General features: G+C 35.1%; 1 protein-coding gene and 1 long non-coding RNA gene across 5 annotated transcripts in view; one reads left to right on the top strand and one right to left on the bottom strand.

The window, feature by feature from the left end:
- The window catches only part of cobl (cordon-bleu WH2 repeat protein), a 176,567-nt gene that overhangs the window by 31,196 nt on the left and 126,088 nt on the right, over positions 1-19,283 (bottom strand). For 3 of the 4 annotated variants that reach the window (XM_012965484.3, XM_031904057.1, XM_031904058.1), the window contains one exon: positions 18,107-18,286. The exons of the other annotated variant lie outside the window; for it this stretch is intronic. In XM_012965484.3, the coding sequence (XP_012820938.2) occupies positions 18,107-18,286 (180 nt within the window). The remainder of the gene's footprint in view (positions 1-18,106; positions 18,287-19,283) is intronic. 4 annotated transcript variants of the gene reach the window in all.
- Positions 4,414-4,873, top strand: LOC116411571. The gene is made up of 2 exons (XR_004223210.1): positions 4,414-4,567; positions 4,653-4,873. It is a non-coding gene; the product is annotated as an uncharacterized LOC116411571 (long non-coding RNA).

Consider the following 19,283-nt stretch of genomic DNA (forward strand, 5'->3'; position numbering starts at 1 on the left):
GGCAGGGACTGAATTATATATTATTTTTGTAAAGCATTGTGAAATATGTTAGTGCAATGCAAATAAAGAATAATAATAGTAATATGGATGATCTATACCTCCACATTCCATTTACTGCAATTCAGCCATGTACTGTATAGTAATAAACTGCTGCAGTAATTTAAAAACAGAATCATAATTTATTTCATGTTTAGGTAACCAACATGCACAATGGGATTGTGGCCTCCTGGATTGATAAAGGCAAATCCTATATTTGGATTACTGCTGGAGTGCCTGCCTCAGGCTTATTACTATATTATTACCACTCATGGCTGAATGAAAAGTGGCATTGTTAACTGTGACTGAAATCTAAGGGACCCAGGACTGATAGAGGAAAAACAAAAAATTTGATTCTGAACTGGTTGAGCTTTAGGCTAATGCCCCACGGAGACCATCAGCCTAAGGTAGCTCTGTGACTCCCAGGAGGAGATAGCAGAAAGGCAATCTTTGATTTAGGATAGTACAGTAGAAGAGAGACCTACTCTAGACAGGACAGTATTTATGTTTGCCATTGTTACACCAGCAGTATAATATTATTGTGTATTTACACTGTTTACATAACAAATAATTTTTAGCTGTAATATTGGTGTGTAGGCAGCCCTCTCAGTGCATTGTGCCTGATTCTGAGCTTTCAGACGGAGCCAGAGCTACACAATAGAACTGCTTTCTGGTAACCTATTGTTTCTCCTTCTCCCATGTAACTGGAGAAGTCACAAGCCGGACTTGGATTTCTTACTTTTGAGTGCTATTCTGATATCTACTGGGAGCTGCTATCTTGCTACCTTCCCATTGTTCTGCTAATCAGCTGCTGGGGGGGGGGTATCATTCCAACTTGCAGCTCAGCAGTAAAGTGTGGCTGAAGTTTATCAGAGAACAGGTCACATGGCTGTGGCACCCTGGGAAATGAAGAATATGGCTAGCCCCCATTTCAAAATTAGATATAAAACAGCTTTCAATGCAGGATTCTGCTGGAAAAACTCTATTAGCTGACGTGTTTTGAAAAAAACATGTTTTCCCATGACAGTATTCCTTTAAGCACCATTTAGTACTCACGTAGTAAGGAAAATAAAGGAATAACAGAAGGAGGTCAACTGACTTGGTGTTTCATTTGATATTACGTTCATTACACCGGTGCTTTAAGCAATTTATTAGTGCAATAAATGTTTTAACTATGTGTACAGAAAAATAATACTAGAACAAACGGGCCATGTACATAAAAATACAAAACGTGTTACAATAAAATATTTTTCTTTCCATAATGCATTACATTGTGGGTTATATAGCGACAAGGGTTGAATATTTAGAAAAGAATGTGAAGACTAGATATAGAACAGGAAGTATAAACTAAAATATGCAGCAAATATGTTTTCTGTGCACACAATACTCTTTGTCCTCATATTTTACAGTCTATTTAAAGTAAATAAATGTAAGATAAACCATATATTCAGCCTTCTACACAAACAATAGGGAGATAGATCTGGAGGTGCCTCAGTGCCATTTTTTTGTACTGTTTATTTAGCTTCTCTGATACCCCTGCCTAGGTCACTGTCACATTGGAAGCTTTACCGATAAGGGAATCTAAAGTATTAAAGGCTTCTTTGTGCTCTACTGTACAAGAATAAACAAAGACATATTATTTGTAATAAAGGAGGGAGTGTTACTTCATGGTATTAGACTTAAATGCAAACTTGAAAGTCAACATATAAACCAATGTCACACCTTGTACCATAATCTGTGTACTTTAGTGTTCTTAAGATCATAATCTTTCCTCAATAATCAGTTAGTATAATGTTCTACACTTTAACCTGTGAAACAAGTATTTTTAAAGCAATTATTTTCCACATGTAAGGCCTGATACAAAATGAGCGAACAATTTTGCCTTTGAGCAAATGTAATAAACCTTTAGGAAAGCCTTTGCCCCTCATGCAACAGTAGGAGATTGTGTTTTTTTTGTGCCAGTGCATGGTACAGGTATGGGACCTGTTATCCAGAATGCTAGGGACCTGGGGATTTCTGGATAAGGGATCTTTCCATAACTCCATAACTTGGGAGATTTAAATATTGAATAAACCCAATAGGCTTGTATTGCCTCCAATAAGGATTAATTATATCTTAGTTGGGATCAAGTACAGGTACTGTTTTATTGTTAGAGGGAAAAGCGAAATCATTTTTTAAAATTAGAATTATTTGCATATAATGGAGTCTATGGGAGATGGCCTTTCTGTAACGCGGACCTTTCTGGATACCAGGTTTCCGGATAAGGGATCCCATACCTGTATATGTTATAAATTGTCTTAATAAAAAAAGTCATTCATTTCACACTAACAATTATGCCTTCTTCAAGCATGTCTTAAACATTTGCAATGCGCAATTAAAATTCGCAATGCAATTAAAGTCTAATGAAAAAAATGAAACAGCAAAATGCACATTTTTATTCTTAGTTGCACACAGTTTTTGCCATTTACGAATTTAAATACATTGCCCCCTTGTGCCTTGCACCCACTGTTTGGAGAACAAATAATAATAATAAGAATAATGTCAACTAATTCATTTGCTTAAGTGTTAGCAGAAGCTCATAATTTTGTTTGTCTCAATATTGATTGTGTCTTGTTGAATGATAGTTGCTTTAGATAGTGCAGGCATAATGGAACCTTTCATTAGGTTTGTCCAACAAGATAAACTACCATTTTTTTATCTGGTTTCTATTGCACATAGTGGGCCAGATCCAACATGATGAGAAAACGTATCTTCTTTTTAAATTTTATATTGTAGATTTCTCATAGACTTCAGTGGAGTTTATATTTGATAAACCATGAGTTTTTTCATTAAATCTGGGTCATTATACTGTATATACATTAGATACCTCATGGCATTTGTTAACAAGGAAAGTCACTTTATAGCATATATGTGTTTATGGGGGACAAAGAGAGAATGATGAATAATCTCTGCAAAGCACTGCACTGCAGAAAATGCTTGTATTTATAATAATAATATAGACGGTAATGGTTAATTTCTGCCATTTTGCATCATATATACTAAATTGATCTAATATTAATTATGTACAATTGCTTCAAGATTCAATTGTGCTTCTTTAAGTAACCTAGTTGTATACTACTGTGTTTTGTAATGTATCATTTGATTCTGTTTCTGTGTTAATAGAAAAGGTAAAAAAGATGAACTAGCAGCTGTCATTTTGGGCTAATTCACTTGCACATGGCCACAGATGGAGACAAGGCCATGCATGCATTGCAGCTAATTAAAGGTACTTGTCTCTGACGTGCTCTTTACACACATTGCTGCATTAAGTGCCCGTTCGTTTGCAGTGCTTCCATTAATGCAAGGGAGCTGTGGAGTGTAACAGCAATTTCAGGGTTACCACAATGGGCTGCATCACAAGGTTCAACCATCTGGTGTCCATGGAATAACACGCTAATCCTATTTTAATACTGAAATTGATGCTTTCCCCACTAGGATAATTTGAGTTGCAATGTGCACATGATTTACAAACTACTCACATAATAAAGTTGGTTTTGAACACTGGTTGGGCAGACGCAATGCTGTGTTCAGCCATGTTGATATTATAATTATGGGGAAAATGCTGAAAAAAAATCTGGAGCTTTGCATCTGAAATTGCACACTGTAAAGATTGTGTATAGAGATAATATGCAATGTTTTACAGTAATTGTTTATCATTTCTTTACTCAAGCTTTCTATTTAGGTCATTTATATTGTGGAAAACCAAGTGCAAAGTACAAAAACTGAGTGCAATGTTTTTGCACTTTACAGCCTACCTCTATTTGAATTGCTGTTTCAGAGCACAGGCACCGGCAGCCACTCTCATGAATACACCACTCACTGTATTTGGCAGCATTGTATTCATGAGGGTTGGGAAGGAGAAGGTGCATAGGCATTGTATTTCCTGAAAAACACTGTTACTGAATATGGCTCATTTACCTATCAAAAGATATTAACAAAAGTATAGCCTGCTCTGATAACTTGTGCACACTTGAGAGCAAGCTTCAAAGTACAAGGTACATGGGGAGAATATCTCCAGGATTTCCTTAGCAGATTGCACTTACACACGCAACTCCCTAATGTCCAGTGAATCACACACTTGTGCTATTATTGACATGGCAGACAGTAGTGCTCTCAAAGTGATGCTAGATCCAAGAGGTGTCCTAATTTGCATGTCCTTTCTGTAATTCAGAGCTTTCTGGATATTGGATTTCTAAATAGGCAATCACATGCCTGTATAATGAATGCTTGTTATTTTAATTAGAAATCAAACCATTCAACTATATGACAAGCATATGTCAATTTATGATCTATTTGCTATATTTAGTATATATTTATTGTATGATTGGGTGTTGATTCCAGAATCCCAAAGCTGCTGGTCCCAGGAGGGTGTGCTTCAACAAAGACTGGGAATTTCTGCGGTGTACCAGCAGGCACTGCCTGCACTGAAACATCCACGTCACTGTTGTTTTTAGAGAACTTTTCAGCTGAGCATTTGCTGTGAAAAGACTGGGTAAGAAGATGTTTTGTTCCTTTTAGCAGAGCATTGTAGACATTCACACTGCTGACATTAATTTCCTGATCCTTCCACCCAACAGGAAAGTGTCATCAGCCTGTTGCCTTGATTGAACTGTGGAAAATTAGGCAGAGGTACAAAACCGCAGGATACGGCTTGCTTGTTGCTAAGTAGCAATCAACAAATTCTTTTAAAATGAGGACTATTGTATAAAGGTTTAAGCACTTTCCTCTCATTTATTTGGGAACAAGTTTTACTGAGCTCTACAACCATTTAAACTGTACTATAAAATGTTTTCATGTCTGTGCTTGTCTTTTGTGCTGCAATCGACTTACTCAACAAAAGTATTTTTACTTAGTCTGCTATGTTTTTTGTTCAGAATCCAATATGAATCTTCTAACTGGTGAATGTGTAAGAATTAATATTCCTTTAATTAAAAGGCCCACTAGAATAAATGTTGTTTTTTACAATATAAAAAAAATAACAAATGGCATTATGATATTACAGAATGTTTTCTTTCTGAATGAAAGGTTCAGATGATTGTGCTTCTTTATTGAGAGGTTAGAGGGCGGCAATGTAAAACTGACTACGGGGGGCTACTATAGGCTAGGTAATATCTGGCTGAACATAAGGATGGATGGGTATATAGGAACTCAGCAATATTTGTAAATATATTTACATGTCAGACCTTTAGACTTTACAACAAAGTATTTTTCTTTAACCCTACTTTTCTCTCTTGGGATATTTTCAGAGCTAAAAATCTAGGCAGGCATCATAAGCACATTAAATTAAGGGGCAGATTTATCAAAAAGTGAGTTTAGAGCTTAAAGCTTAATAACTTGCCCACTCTCTGTTCATTCCTATAGGACTTTTAGAAGCATATTTATCAAATGGTGAGTTCTTACTTTCACCCATGCTTATTTTTTATTTTACTTTTGACGCTTCTTAAAATCCCATAGGAATAAACAGAACATGGGTAATTTATTATGTATTAAGCTCTAAACTCACATTTTGATAAATCTGCCTTTAAGGGCCATGTACTAAAGTTTTCTGGGAAAAGTTTGATTTTTATGTTTAGTTTTATTTCGAGATTTACGTATGTGTTTTTTGGTAGCATACGATTGTTTCATTTTTTTCTCTAAAAATTCAAAATATTTTCTCAAAAAAAGTGGGAATTTTTTTAAAACCCACGAACGTTCGAGATTTATCAAACTTTATGTGACTTTTTTTGACGGACAAAAAGTACGCTGGGTTTCACGCCTATGGAGTCCTATGGAGGCTTACAATAGTAGAGAAATAGAATAGTGACAGCCTGTCCTTGACACATTTTCAACATTTAAATGCATTATTGTTTTCTATTTCACACATTTTATATGGGAATTTAATCCTATCGTTGTTTTCTATTTCACGCATTTTTAAGGGGAAGTTAATCCAATCATTGTTTCTATTTCACAAATTTTTCAGCTCAAAAAAATTTTGATTTTCGGACAATACCCTACCAACATTATCATGACATTTAATAAATCCAAGAATGAACGTGTTTTATTCAAAAAAATACCAAGTCGAGTTTATACGAGTTTCAGGCCAAGAAAAATTCTAGTTTTAGTAAATCTGCCCCTAAGTGTCTTGTTTAGCATGAAAGGAAATGGCACTGAGACTTAAACAGAGATACCTTTAACAGGAGGGCCAGTGCGTATCAGTCATCTTGTTGTATATAAAGTATAGCAGAGTACAACCATTACACCACTGCATGTAAGTTCCTTAGCCTTTTGTACAACCATTATACCACTGAATGTACAGTCCTTAACCTTTCAGTTCTAAGGGGCTGCAAAATCCAGTGGTAATTTGAAGCACAAAAACTGCAGAAAATCTATACATTCTTTCAGACCAGGGTCCATAAAGCTGAAGACATTAATACTTATTATAGTAATTAATAATTAGCAACTTAACCATGTATGAAGCTGGGTTAAAACATACACAAGATACTTACCATACAGTAAACAGGAACAGAAGAGCCATTAATCCCTGGAATTGCTGTGGAATCACAACTTCATAAATAGCATCAACAATCCTTCCTCAGCTCTTAACAATAACACCTTTACAAAGTACTAAAAAGCTTACTGCAGCAGAGTCTTCTTCAGTTTACAGATTCTCAAAACGAAATGCTGTTCTCTTTTTAGAGAAAGGACAACTTAGCATAACTGTCGACTTTAACAAGCTATTAACTGATAAGTAATATCTAACCTGAAAGTGCTTATAATATGTGAAAGATTTGATTGGTTTCTGCTGTTACTGTACCTGGGCAAGGGGAGGGGTGTTTAAATACTGACCTTTTACTTGATACAAAGTTTACTTGTTACATATAGAAAAGTGCAGTAATGCTTAGACAACTTTCATTTGCAGAAATTGCTTTATGACTGCACTTTGTAACATATGAGATAAGAGGTGACCCTTGGCCATTTACACCTGCAATTAGGCTTTACAACATAATACAGGTAGTTGGAATTTTTATATCTCACCTTAGGACTCAGGGTGTTTCATATACACTATATAATCCATTATGCGTATAGTGAGGAGATGTACAGAGATGTTATGGAATGTTAAAAAGGCTTTTGCGATTCTCTAGTTATTAACAAAAATATTCAAGACATAGGGGCACATTTACTAACCCACGAACGGGCCGAATGCGTCCGATTGCGTTTTTTTTCGTAATGATCGGTATTTTGCGATTTTTTCGGAAAATTGTCGCAACTTTTTCGTTACCAATACGATTTGCGCGAAAAAACGCGAGTTTTTCGTAACCATTCCGAAAGTTCCGCAAAATCTGGCGATTTTTTCGTAGCGTTAAAACTTGCGCGAAAAGTCGTGATTTTTTCGTAGCGTTAAAACTTGCGCGAAACATCGCGCCTTTTAAGTTTTAATGCTACGGAAAAGGCGCAACTTTTCGCGCAAGTTTTAACGCTACGAAAAAATCGCCAGATTTTGCGCAACTTTCGGAATGGCTACGAAAAACTTGCGTTTTTTCACGCAAATCGTATTGGTAACGAAAAAGTCGCGATAATTTCCGAAAAGTCGTAAAGTCGCCGAAAAAATCGCAAAAAATACGAAAAAGTCGCAAAATCTTCATTTTCCAATCGGAATTTTTCCAATTTGGTTGGAATTCGTGTCTTAGTAAATCAGCCCCATAGACACAGATTTTAATAGAAGTGTATTCCCAGTAGGTCAATCTATTTCATGATTGTACAACACCTTCCTAGCTGTCAGAAAAGTGTTAAGGAACTGATACTTTTATCAAAACAAATACAGGTGCCTATTTGTCTGAATGTGTTCAACTGCTTTGAGCTGTCAAACACATTCCTTTCCATGGGGTGTCAGTACCCAGCACTGCTCCATAACTAACTGGTATATAAGTCATCAATGGTGTAAATCTCACAAGGATTAGTGACCTGGGCAATTATGTCCTGCGCAAAAAAGAAAAAGCAGGTACCTTTCAGTTTCCTTAGATCTGTATGGTACAACCAGTGAATAAAGGGAAATACAAAAGTAAATAAAATGAAGTTGTTGGAATCTTGTTTAATGGCATATCATCAGGGAGGCGTAGGTCCACAATTCTTGATCTCAAAGGCCTGCAAATATGGGTGCTCAGCACACAGTAAGTTAGCCATTTTGTGTCTCTTGTATAAGGCACAAATGATTGTGCCTGACAGTGATTTGCCTTCAAGAAGGTAGGACCAACGTATCGCTTATTGAAGGTGCTAAACATTGTACTGCACTGTACACTATAAACTGATTTCTGGAAATTTTGTAAAAAAAACCACATTTATTAAGATGTTTGCTAATTTATGTAGCAGGACATATTTACGTTGATTTGTTTATGTAGCAGTACGTGAAAAGTCCACTGGCATTGGAAGGGTTAATACAACAATGACTCTCTACCTGCAGGTTAATATTTGTACTCATAATCTTGTACTTAATTGTGGAGGGCTGACTTACAGTATATACTGCAAATACAGAGGAATGCAGAAGCTTTTCAATTCTTGTTAAATGGGAAATATTTTTTCATGTAACATGACTACTTTGCATGCCTTTTAGACTTGTAACATCCCATTTTTGCCCAGCAGAAGGAACACCCTGTCAAACACTAAAAAAAAGTAAAATGTTATTTGCTTTCCTGTGATGAAGAAAGAGAGGACATTTAGATTACAAATCTTGTCAAGATGTACAGATAATGGGTTCCTGGATAACGGATCGTATACCAGTACAATCTTGCCTTGTTATATAATCGTATGAAAGGAATGTCCCTCCAAACACTGCTATTGTGCATAGAAAAACACAAAAAAGCAGCTTTTATAATAAAATAATAATATTTTCCTTTGCTGTTCTTCTACAACACCCTTGCTGAAGAAGCATTCAAGGCCATGATTATTTTACATAGTATTTACAAAATGATCGCAAAAAACAAGCTTAAAGGGGCTGTTCATCTTAAAATTATTAAAATTCTTTATTTGTGGAAATTGAATTATTTAGCTTCTTCTTCAACTCTCTGGTTTGGGATTTCAGTACCTATGTGGTTGATAAGGTATAACAAATTACAATAAAAAATAGTTTTTGTCGTCTGGGCCAGTGACCCTTTATTTGAAACCTGGAAAGACTTGGAAGAAGGCGGCAAATAATTAAAAAACTATACAAAATCAAAAATAAAGACCAATTGAAAAGTTGCTAAGAATTGGCCATTCTATAACATACTAAAACTACATTTAAACGTAAACCACCCCTTAAAAAAAGCAGGGATGATTCCAAGAAAGATTTTATCAGTTCTTAATATTGATATACAGGTATAGGATCCATTATATGGAAACCTGTTCTCCAGAATGGATCTATGTCCCATAGACTCTATTTTAATTACAAAATTCAAAATGTTAAAATTGTATTTCCCTTTTCTCTGTAATTATCAAACAGTATATTGTACTTCATCCCAACTAAGATATCATTCATCCTAAATGGCGGCAAAACAATCCCATTGGGTTTATTTAATATTTACATTTTTCAAGATTTTTTAGGGATAATGCCAAGTGAGATTTTGTCAGTTCTTGATATTGATATACCTGTACTCTTTATTGGCATTTGTGAAAATGGGAATTTGAAAGTGAAAAAGAGGTACAATAAGGAAGTGAATAATTCCAAATCCATAACAAATAAGAAAAATTTAAAAAAAATCCAATTAAAAAGATTCTAAGGATAGAATTTTACAACATACTAAAACGTAACTTAAAGGTGACCATCCCATCTAAAGGACAAGTCAACCTAGAATATAATTTCTTGCCTAATAAAAGAAAACTTAATTCTAAGCAACTTTGTAATATACATTAATTACAAATTAGTAATGGTTTTTGAGTTATTTGTATATATAATTGCTATTAAAAGCAGTGTTTGCCTGTCTTTCTATTCTCTGTCCTGGTGGCTCTGACTGGTGGCGATTGCTTCCAATAGCAATTACATTTACAAATACCTGACAATTTTTAATATAATTCATATTGAAAAATTGCTTAGAATTATGTTTTCTTTTATAAGACAGAAACTTATTTTTGGGGTTGACATGTCTTTTGAGGACCATGAAGCTACTAAAAGGCTTGTTATTGAATCGATAGAGACATTGGAAAGTGTCTTTCACAAATACTATCTGAAACCCACTGCTTAAAACACTGCAGCTTGAATTTTGATTGCTTGTAGTGATCCCTACATGCCCTATACCAACTGCAAACTTCCTACTAACATTAAAGGAAGACTATATCATTAGAATACATACAAAACCAGCAGACAATTCATATTATAATAAGTCACCTGTTAAAGAATTTTACCATATATATCAGTAAATATTGCCCTTTTATTTATTATTGTTTCCCTTGATCCACCATTTTGTGATCACCAGAAATCACCTGACAGGAAATAGTGCGACTGTAACAGGAGGAAGTGTGTGAATGGAAGACAAAGCTGTCTATTCCTTGGCTGATGTAACTTAGCTCAATTCTGCATAGGTGCCAGAGGGTGGAGCTTAGTACTTAAAATGGTGTTTTTTTTTACTTAGGCTAATCCAATGGCACATAATTATACAAAAGTATTTTTTAATGAAAAAAATTGTTATATAATTGTCTTAAATATGGGATGTTGTATGTGATTTATTTTTATACAGACCTGGAAGCACCATGAGTAAGATATTATCTCTTAACAACATGTAATTGTAGGAAATCTGGATACCTTTAGTAATAAAGGATTGCCCAACATTTAAAAAAAGTGTAAACAGTATTTTTTTTAAGAAAAGGGAGGTGATAGTATGTATTAAAGGGGATCTGTCACCCTAAGAAACAATTCCAAATTCTTTTCAATCATGTTTGTCAAACAAAATGAACTTTATCTACACTGTAAAAATTAATTAAATCATTTTTTCTTCAGTCTTGGAATTTGCAATCACAGACAACAGGCAGGCACCATTTTGTGGACACTGTTATTGAGGAACGTTTTGTATAACCCCAAAATCTTGTGCATGCGCCATCTAGGCAACATCTAGGAAGCACTGAATGGAAGGTTAAAGTAATTGTAATTAATAATCTGATCTGTTAATCACATATTGCCTGCTCTGCCTTTATGCCACATAGAGGCGGGGCAAGCAATATATGATTGACAGATCAGATTTTAAAATACATTTATTACAAGTATGTATGAATTAATAAAAAAAAAAGATTTTGGGTTTCATGTTTAGTTTGCAAAGGACTATTATACAGCTTTTTATGTGTGGGTAATAGGTCCCCTTTAATTTGCACCTTGTGTTTGCTTGTATTTAAGGGGCTACTGTGCTTTAATAAGTTATATTCCCTGCCTATTCGCTTGAAATGTTAAAAGAAATTGATATATTGATATTATCAATATATTATTTTTCTTTTGTTCCCCTAGCTGTTATTATTATTATTATTACCATTTAGTCACACTGTATAAGCTTGATCCCCAGATTGCCTTAGCTTGCAGTAAATTTAATTTCAGTTTTTTCACAAAGGTGATCAAAAGCTGTGGATTTTGTAGTTTGCACAGGGTCATTGTTCCCTACGAGTTGTGTGCTTTCGCACATGCACAAAGATTACACACCACATTATGAAGAGCACAGAATATTGTTTATGCCACAAATTCTAGTGCATGCCATTAAAATGTAGATCAGCAATTTCCCTTTTTAAATGTTTCTGATGTGGCGCATCATTTATTTATATTCTGAACAGAATTCTATAGTGCATGGAAAAACGAGTTATAGAGTATTTAGTAACTGAAGTGAACCTGGGCTGTTGTTCCATAGAAATGCATCAGTATTATAGTTGTTGCAATAAGAATCCAGCCAAGGAATGCAGATTTCTAAATAAACATTTAATTTCTGTGTGCAAGTATATTTATTAGCAATGTTGCTGAAAACGTTTGTTGATAAATTAAGCAAATACTTCTATTAGTATCCACAACCAGTATGTGCTTATCAAACAATCATGGGTTTTCCTGAATGTAAAAATGCAATGCAGTTGTGTCATCCAATGTAAGTATATAATCATAGAAGCTGTCTTGTTTTCATATATATTGGTTGAAGTGTATAATACATGGTCAAACAACATAGAAAATTGTACCAAACATACTGCAGTAAGTGTGAAAGAATTTCTTGCAGTTTGGCCTATATGATGAGAAAAGTCCAAGAGTCAGAAAGAGAAGGATGGGAATAGAAGAAAGTAGAGATCAGGTGAATCTTCTGAAATGTAAATACCACATGGGAATAGTCTGTTCAGAAGCTCTTGGCATGTGAATGGAATGATGCACAGCAATAAACTGAAGAACAGAGAAAGAGACAGAATAAGTAATCTTAACTGGGAGGGTCAGATCAGGCCAGCATTACCACCCTGCCCTTAGAAAAACAGGCAAAAAAAATATGTAATCACCAAAAAAAAAAATCACAGCAAAAGATTGTTAACCGGTCTTTAGCATTTCACCAAGTGCATTCCAAAACACAAGTGCAATGAGTAAGAGGAAGTGAGACAAATTGATCAACCTCACACAGGCATGCAAGAAAGGAAGAGACTGTCAAAAGTTAGCTATAAGTCACTGAGCGAGAAAGCATAATAAGCTGGGTGCAACCTGATCCTTTGCAAGGTTCAGAATGTCTTAGCAACAGGACAGAAAATAATCTAACAGAGAGAAAGGATGTCATAAGATGTTTTGTCCTGTGGCTTTATACAGAGGTGATGGCACTCTGTCATCCTGCACGTTCAAGGGATTGTGGCTACAGTAATAGTACATTTTGTTCTCATCTAAATGGCAGAAAACCCATTGTTACAGCAATAACAAAGAGAGTGGTCATACAGATTTCTAACCTTTATGGACTCTTTATAATTCAGCAAAATACTTGCTAGACTTCATCCACACATTTGATATTGTTTATTTCAATAAATCCCATAACTGTAGAGACAGCTAGCCAATATTTTGTTTGGTCAGGATTCTAAAATGAGAATTTTGTTGTTGTACAGCAAAGTATATTTATATAGTGAAAATTTTGTGTTTGGATACTACATTATACTATACACTTGGATGCCCGTCGCCTCTTCATTTACATATACTGTAGATCTGTACAGCAGGTAGTGTATTGTGCCCAATAGTTCAGTCAGTTAACATAGAACATCAACATAGAACATCAAGTTCATCCTTAATACCCAATACATAACCTGCCTAACTGCTAGTTGATCCAGAGGAAGGCAAAAAAACACATCTAAAGCCTCTCTAATTTGGGGAAAAAATTCCTTCCTGACTATAGCTTATAACCCTATATTTCCTCACTTGCTAAAAAGCCATTCAGCCCCTTTTTGAAGCTATCTAATTTATCAGCCAGTACGACTGGTTCAGTAAGGGAATTCCACAACTCCACAGCTCTCCCAATAAAAAATCATTACTGAATATTTAAACGGAACCTCCCTTCTTCTAATCGGAGTGTGTGCCCTCGTGTCAGTTGGAAGGACCTACTGGTATATAAAGCATTAGGGAGATTATTATATGATTATATATATGTATACATAGTTATCATATCACCCCTTCAGCGCCTCTTCTCCAGTGTAAACAACCATAACTTGTACAGTGTTTTCTTCATAACTAAGACTTCCCATACCCTTTACCAGCTTAGTTGTCGTTCTCTTAACACTCTCTAATTCAATAATGCCCCGTTTGAGCACAGGAGACCAAAACTGAACGGCATATTCTAGATGGGGCCTTACCAGCTCTCTGTAAAGGGGAAGAATAACCCCCTCCTCCCATGAATCTATGCCCCTTTTAATACAGCTCAAAACCATGTTTGCCCTAGCAGCTGCTGCCTGGCATTGCTTGCTACAACCAAGTTTATTATCTACAAAGACTGCAAGGTCCTTCTCCATTATGGAGTTTCCTATCCATGTATAAAAAACTTCACTAAGACCAACAGACCTAGTTTAGAAAACAGTTGTCTGGTGGGCACGGTATCAAATGCTTTGGCAAAATCCAAATAGATCACATCTACTGCAACCCCACTGTCCAGCTTCTTACTAACATCATCATAAAAAGCAATTCAATTTGTCTGACATGACCTGTCCTTTATAAAGCCATGCTAATTACTGCTCATAATGGCATTCTCCAGTACATAATTTTGTATGTGATCCTTTAACAAGCTTTCAAATAACTTGCCCAACATGGATGTCAAACTTACTGGCCTATAATTGCCAGGCTGAGATCTTAATCCTTTTTTAAATATAGGAATGAAACATTAGCTTTCCTCCAATCCATAGGTACCATACCAGTAAATCTTAGAATATTAGAAACAGACGCCACTGTAAAACTGACCCTAGCTCTCTCAGTACCAGAGGGTGTATTCCATCTGGCCATGGTGCTAATATACCTAAAAACTTTCTGGAGTTAGTTTTAGCCTCTGCTGCAATGTGCTCCTCATTTTCTATCTTTGTCCTCCAGATTGCTGTTTAACAACACTTGTTATAGTGTTTATATTCATTAAATGCAGTTTTTGTCCCCTATGACTTATTTATTAAATGCTTTCCTTTTTTTCACTATTAACTTCTTTACCTCCGAATTAAGCCACATAGGGTGATTCTTAACACTTCTACATTTACTTCTTAATGGAATAAATTGATAACCATTTCTGTGTTTTTATCAGAAAACCTAATGGCCCAATCTATGCTCTGAAGCACTGCCCTTAAGAAGCTTTTCTAAAATTCAGGGTCTTTGTTGCCCCAGCATATATTTGTTTTTTGCACCAAACATCAAATTATTTAACATTATGGTCACTATTACCCACTTGCACATTGACATTCTGGGTCATCAGAGATCACTATATCCAGTACAGCATGGTTTCTGTTTGGCTCCTCTGCAACCTACTACTATTGCTCCAGTCAATATCAGGGTAATTAAAATTCACCATTGCTATCACTTGCCTCAAACTAGCAGCCTTTTCTATTTGAAACAGGAGCTGAGTCTCTTCCTCTTTGCTTACATTAGGGGGTTAAAGAAAGACATACTCATATTAGCCTCGGAGTGATATAATGGCAGTAGTATGTGTGTGGTTGTGGGTTTAGTCTGTCTTTGAAGAGCCTGAAATCATCAGCCAGCGACACTATCTGGATAGCAAGATTTTATTGTTGACCAATAAAAAGTGTAAACTGCAGCAGGCACGCCCCAAAATGTGGCAACTATACTGATGGGACATTTCTGGTGCATTTACACATTATTAGAGTAAAAAAATACAACTTATGATCCATTATAACAAAGGACAACATTTTGTTTAATGAGCAATTTCATAATAATGAATAAAAGGTCACAAAACATACCTGTACTGTGCCTGAAAAAAATAGCCTTTAGACCCCAAGTGCACCAACTTTGACTTTTTTCAAGTATTATCTATCAGGAAAATTGCTATTGTCTTGTAATTTTATTTTACAAATCGTGAACCTTTTTTAAGGTGCACACACACACACAAACAAAAGACAAATCAAAATTCATACTAAGGCTTATCTTACAGTATATATTGTGTTTTGTCAGCAGGCAGCTGTCCTATGTCCCCAGTTTATTTCTACGAACAAAATAGGCCCATACGTGCTCTTAACAACACAGAACCCATGTTCTCATCCAGGCTGCTCTGATGAATGACGCACAGTGCCTGCAATGAATGCAAGGCAACCCTACAACTACTGCCAGCCTGGATGTATTTTTATTGCATCAATAGTCAGTTTGTGTATTAATGCCTTTATTAACGGTGCTCACATTGGTAAAATTGTTTGCCATGATTCATGAAACACATGCCAACATAAGTGCATGCATTGCAGCATTGTATGCAAGTTGCTACAGCACAGTTGTTTTTACACCACAATTCTGAAAAAATGCAGCACTGTGGTAAAAAAAACGTAGTTTTGCTTCCAAAAAATTGCAATTGTGCCAGTTTTGTAAATGAGACTCAAATAAACACTAGAACATTAGGAGGTGAAGGGCTTGTCCATATGCTATGCATTTTGTAATTTTTTTTCTTGACTTTCTTCATGTTATGTTTCTTCAAGTCCAATATATAAGAAATTGGACACCTGTCAGTTTATTACACATATACTCCATGAAACAAATAAATGGGAATAACATATATTAAATGCGTTTTTCTGATACCACTTATAAAGAAATCACTTAAATGCCCCCCAAAGAAACCAGCCAACTACTAGAGACAAATGCTTTGGCACACTGGGCCAGAAATCTGATGGTTTATGACATGAAAACTTATGGATGAGATTCAATCCTAGGAAAAAATCCTAGGAAAAAAAAATTCAGTCCCATTTTTCTCCACAGACTTAAATAGTTTTCCTGTGAAAAGCCATGAGTTTTAATTAACTGAATTACATTCCACATGGAATCTAATTTGCTTTTTTCATGTCCTAAACCTTTTATATATAGCAAAAAAAGAGAAAACTCTGCTAAGACTAGTTGTTTTTAAAAAAAAAAAAGTAACTGAAGGAAAAATAAAGAATTAAGGAATCCTAATAAATTTAAAGCTGATGTTTGTCAAAGTACTCAAGTTGCCCCCATAAGGAGACAATAGCGAGCAAACATCTAACCCCCATATATGAGAGATATTCAGCTTCTTGCCACACTGATACTCCAGTAACCACAAGTATATTGTTTCTTTTTATTTATATAGCACAGATATGTGACACAATACTTCACAGTCCATGAAGATGATAGGTTTACATTAATCAGGAGCCAGGAATAGCATTCAGCTGAAACAAGCTAAGCACCCTGTACATGGCCTAAATCTGTTGCAGAAAATAAGTTTTTCCTGATAAGAATTTTAGAATTACTAATCCTGGCATAAGTGTAAAAAAATATCAACAACAAAAAATACATTCTACATTAAAACAGCAAAACATAAATAACCTGTATTGGCTGACTGTAAAAATGTAAAATGTACACAATTACTATAAAAGTATTTTCATTCAGTCTGTTTCACTATGAGATGCTGCAGTGCAATTTTGTTGGTGTAATTCTATAGCTGAAAATGAAACAGCCAAAACCAGCTCACCATCTAAGGAAACATTGGAAGCCAAGACTCCAGAGTATATATAAATTAAACATAGCACAGATAAATACTTACACCAGTCTCCAGACATGCAACAAGAATAATCTTCTTATTGCTACAGGACCCTTGCATACAGTTATGCCCTTCTATGCTTCCATTCCATAAAAGTCCAAGTTGTCATTCACTTGAAAGCAACTGCTTCATTTGCTGCTACTACTGTTACAGGTGTGGGATCTATTATCCAGAGCCTATCATCTAGAAAGGTCCAAAGTCTGTCAAAGCCATTTCACATAATTCATTTTTTCATAGTTCTTTTTTTTTTTACTGATTCTCTTTAAGTAGACCATGTCTTGGACTTTATGTTAAAAAGCCCATGCTAATGTCATTTAAATGTTTTTTCAGTGGATTTAAGGCATGGTGCTTAAAATTAGGGAAAACTCCATATCCCAGGCATACCAAATAATCAATCCTATATGTAAATCAAAATTAACACAAATATGTACATTGCATATGCCATTATAACACATTCCTTTAGTTAACAAGTACATGGATAAATAAAAAAGTAAATATAGAGAGACAGACAATTCTGATATATTAGGAAAGGAAGCACAATTAACTATAGAAAAATTACCCACAATTAAAAAAGCAAGTGGATTAAACTGTAAAGAAAATAAATCAAGGTTTGAAATTGAAGAGGTCATTTAAAGATCACTTATATTCTTGTGTTATGAGAAGTATACTCCTCAAAATAGTAATCATATATGGCACTGGTTAACTATAATATACATTATAGTGATCTCTTAATAACCCCAGTGTGAAACTGCGTAAGGGATAGATAAATGGTCAAACAGACCATAGTGGAAACGTAGCTGATATAAAAGTGAAAGTGGAGCCGATAGGAGTAGATATGGTTTCACTTATAAACCTACGTTTCGCAGGTACAGGTACAAACTTGGGCGCTTCCGTTACGACTACTCCATTTTCAAAGACAGGCGGGTCCAGATTACCAAAATCAGGAGGAGGGTAAGGTGGGGGTGGGGGGATCACTAAAAGAGGTGGACTTCGTGTGGTGCCTCTTGGGGGCTTTTGTGGAACCTGCCGTCCATTACCTATATAAAGAGCAATACATGGGTTATTTATTTTTTATGTAAAATTTGTACATCCGAAGCAGTTGACTGCTTTACACAAATGGAAATTTAGCCTTTAAAACTATTAAAAAGATGCCATTATGGCTCAAATTGTCTAAAATAATCCTTCACACATAGGCCCTGATTTAAATCAATGAGAAAAATGTATCTCCTAATTCAATTTCAGATTTTCCCATACACTTCAAATGTGTTTTCACATGAGTGGCCAAAACCAATCCCATTATAAAAGTATATTTTTTGTTTTATCACTTAACTTACAGCCAAGATTTATTCTGAGGAGAGAAAACTTTTCTCCTAATTCAGGTTTACTTTTATTCATAGAGCATAAACAGAGAGATACACTTTTGTAATGGAATTGCATCTGTCTATATGGGACAATGTGGAGTTGAATTGGGAGATAAGAATTTCACATCAAACTGAATATGGCCCATACCATGAAATATATTTTCCTCTTATAATTGTCCCATTGGGTTAGATTAAATGCCATGAGAACAAGTTATTTATGGTTTATCACATGAAAACTTATGGGCAAAATTTAGTTTGAGGAGAGAAAGCTTTTGTTGAAACCAAGAATAAATAAGTGGTGCTAAATGCCGATATGAGCAAAAATATATAATAAAGGCACCACACCACAATGTATGTGCTTCAACCATCAGTGCAACATGAGTGTATATGGGTGTATAGTACAAGATCCAAATGAAGGTATGATGTGAGACTCTCCAAAAAATCAAAGAAGGGTAGTCAAAGATAAAAACCTATTTATAAGGACATTAAAAAATGGTCTAACGTGTTTCAGGCCTATTGGGACACTTACTCACGGACTCTATGTACAGTGGTTCTCAAAAGTTTGCGAACCCTTTAAAAAATTTTATATGAATGTGACGTAAAACATCATCTGATTTTCAAACGAGTCCTAAAAGTAGATGAAGAACATATCCAATAACATATATATATATAA

The sequence above is a fragment of the Xenopus tropicalis genome, chromosome 6 (genome assembly GCF_000004195.4).
Source record: "Xenopus tropicalis strain Nigerian chromosome 6, UCB_Xtro_10.0, whole genome shotgun sequence".
Taxonomy (NCBI): domain Eukaryota; kingdom Metazoa; phylum Chordata; class Amphibia; order Anura; family Pipidae; genus Xenopus; species Xenopus tropicalis.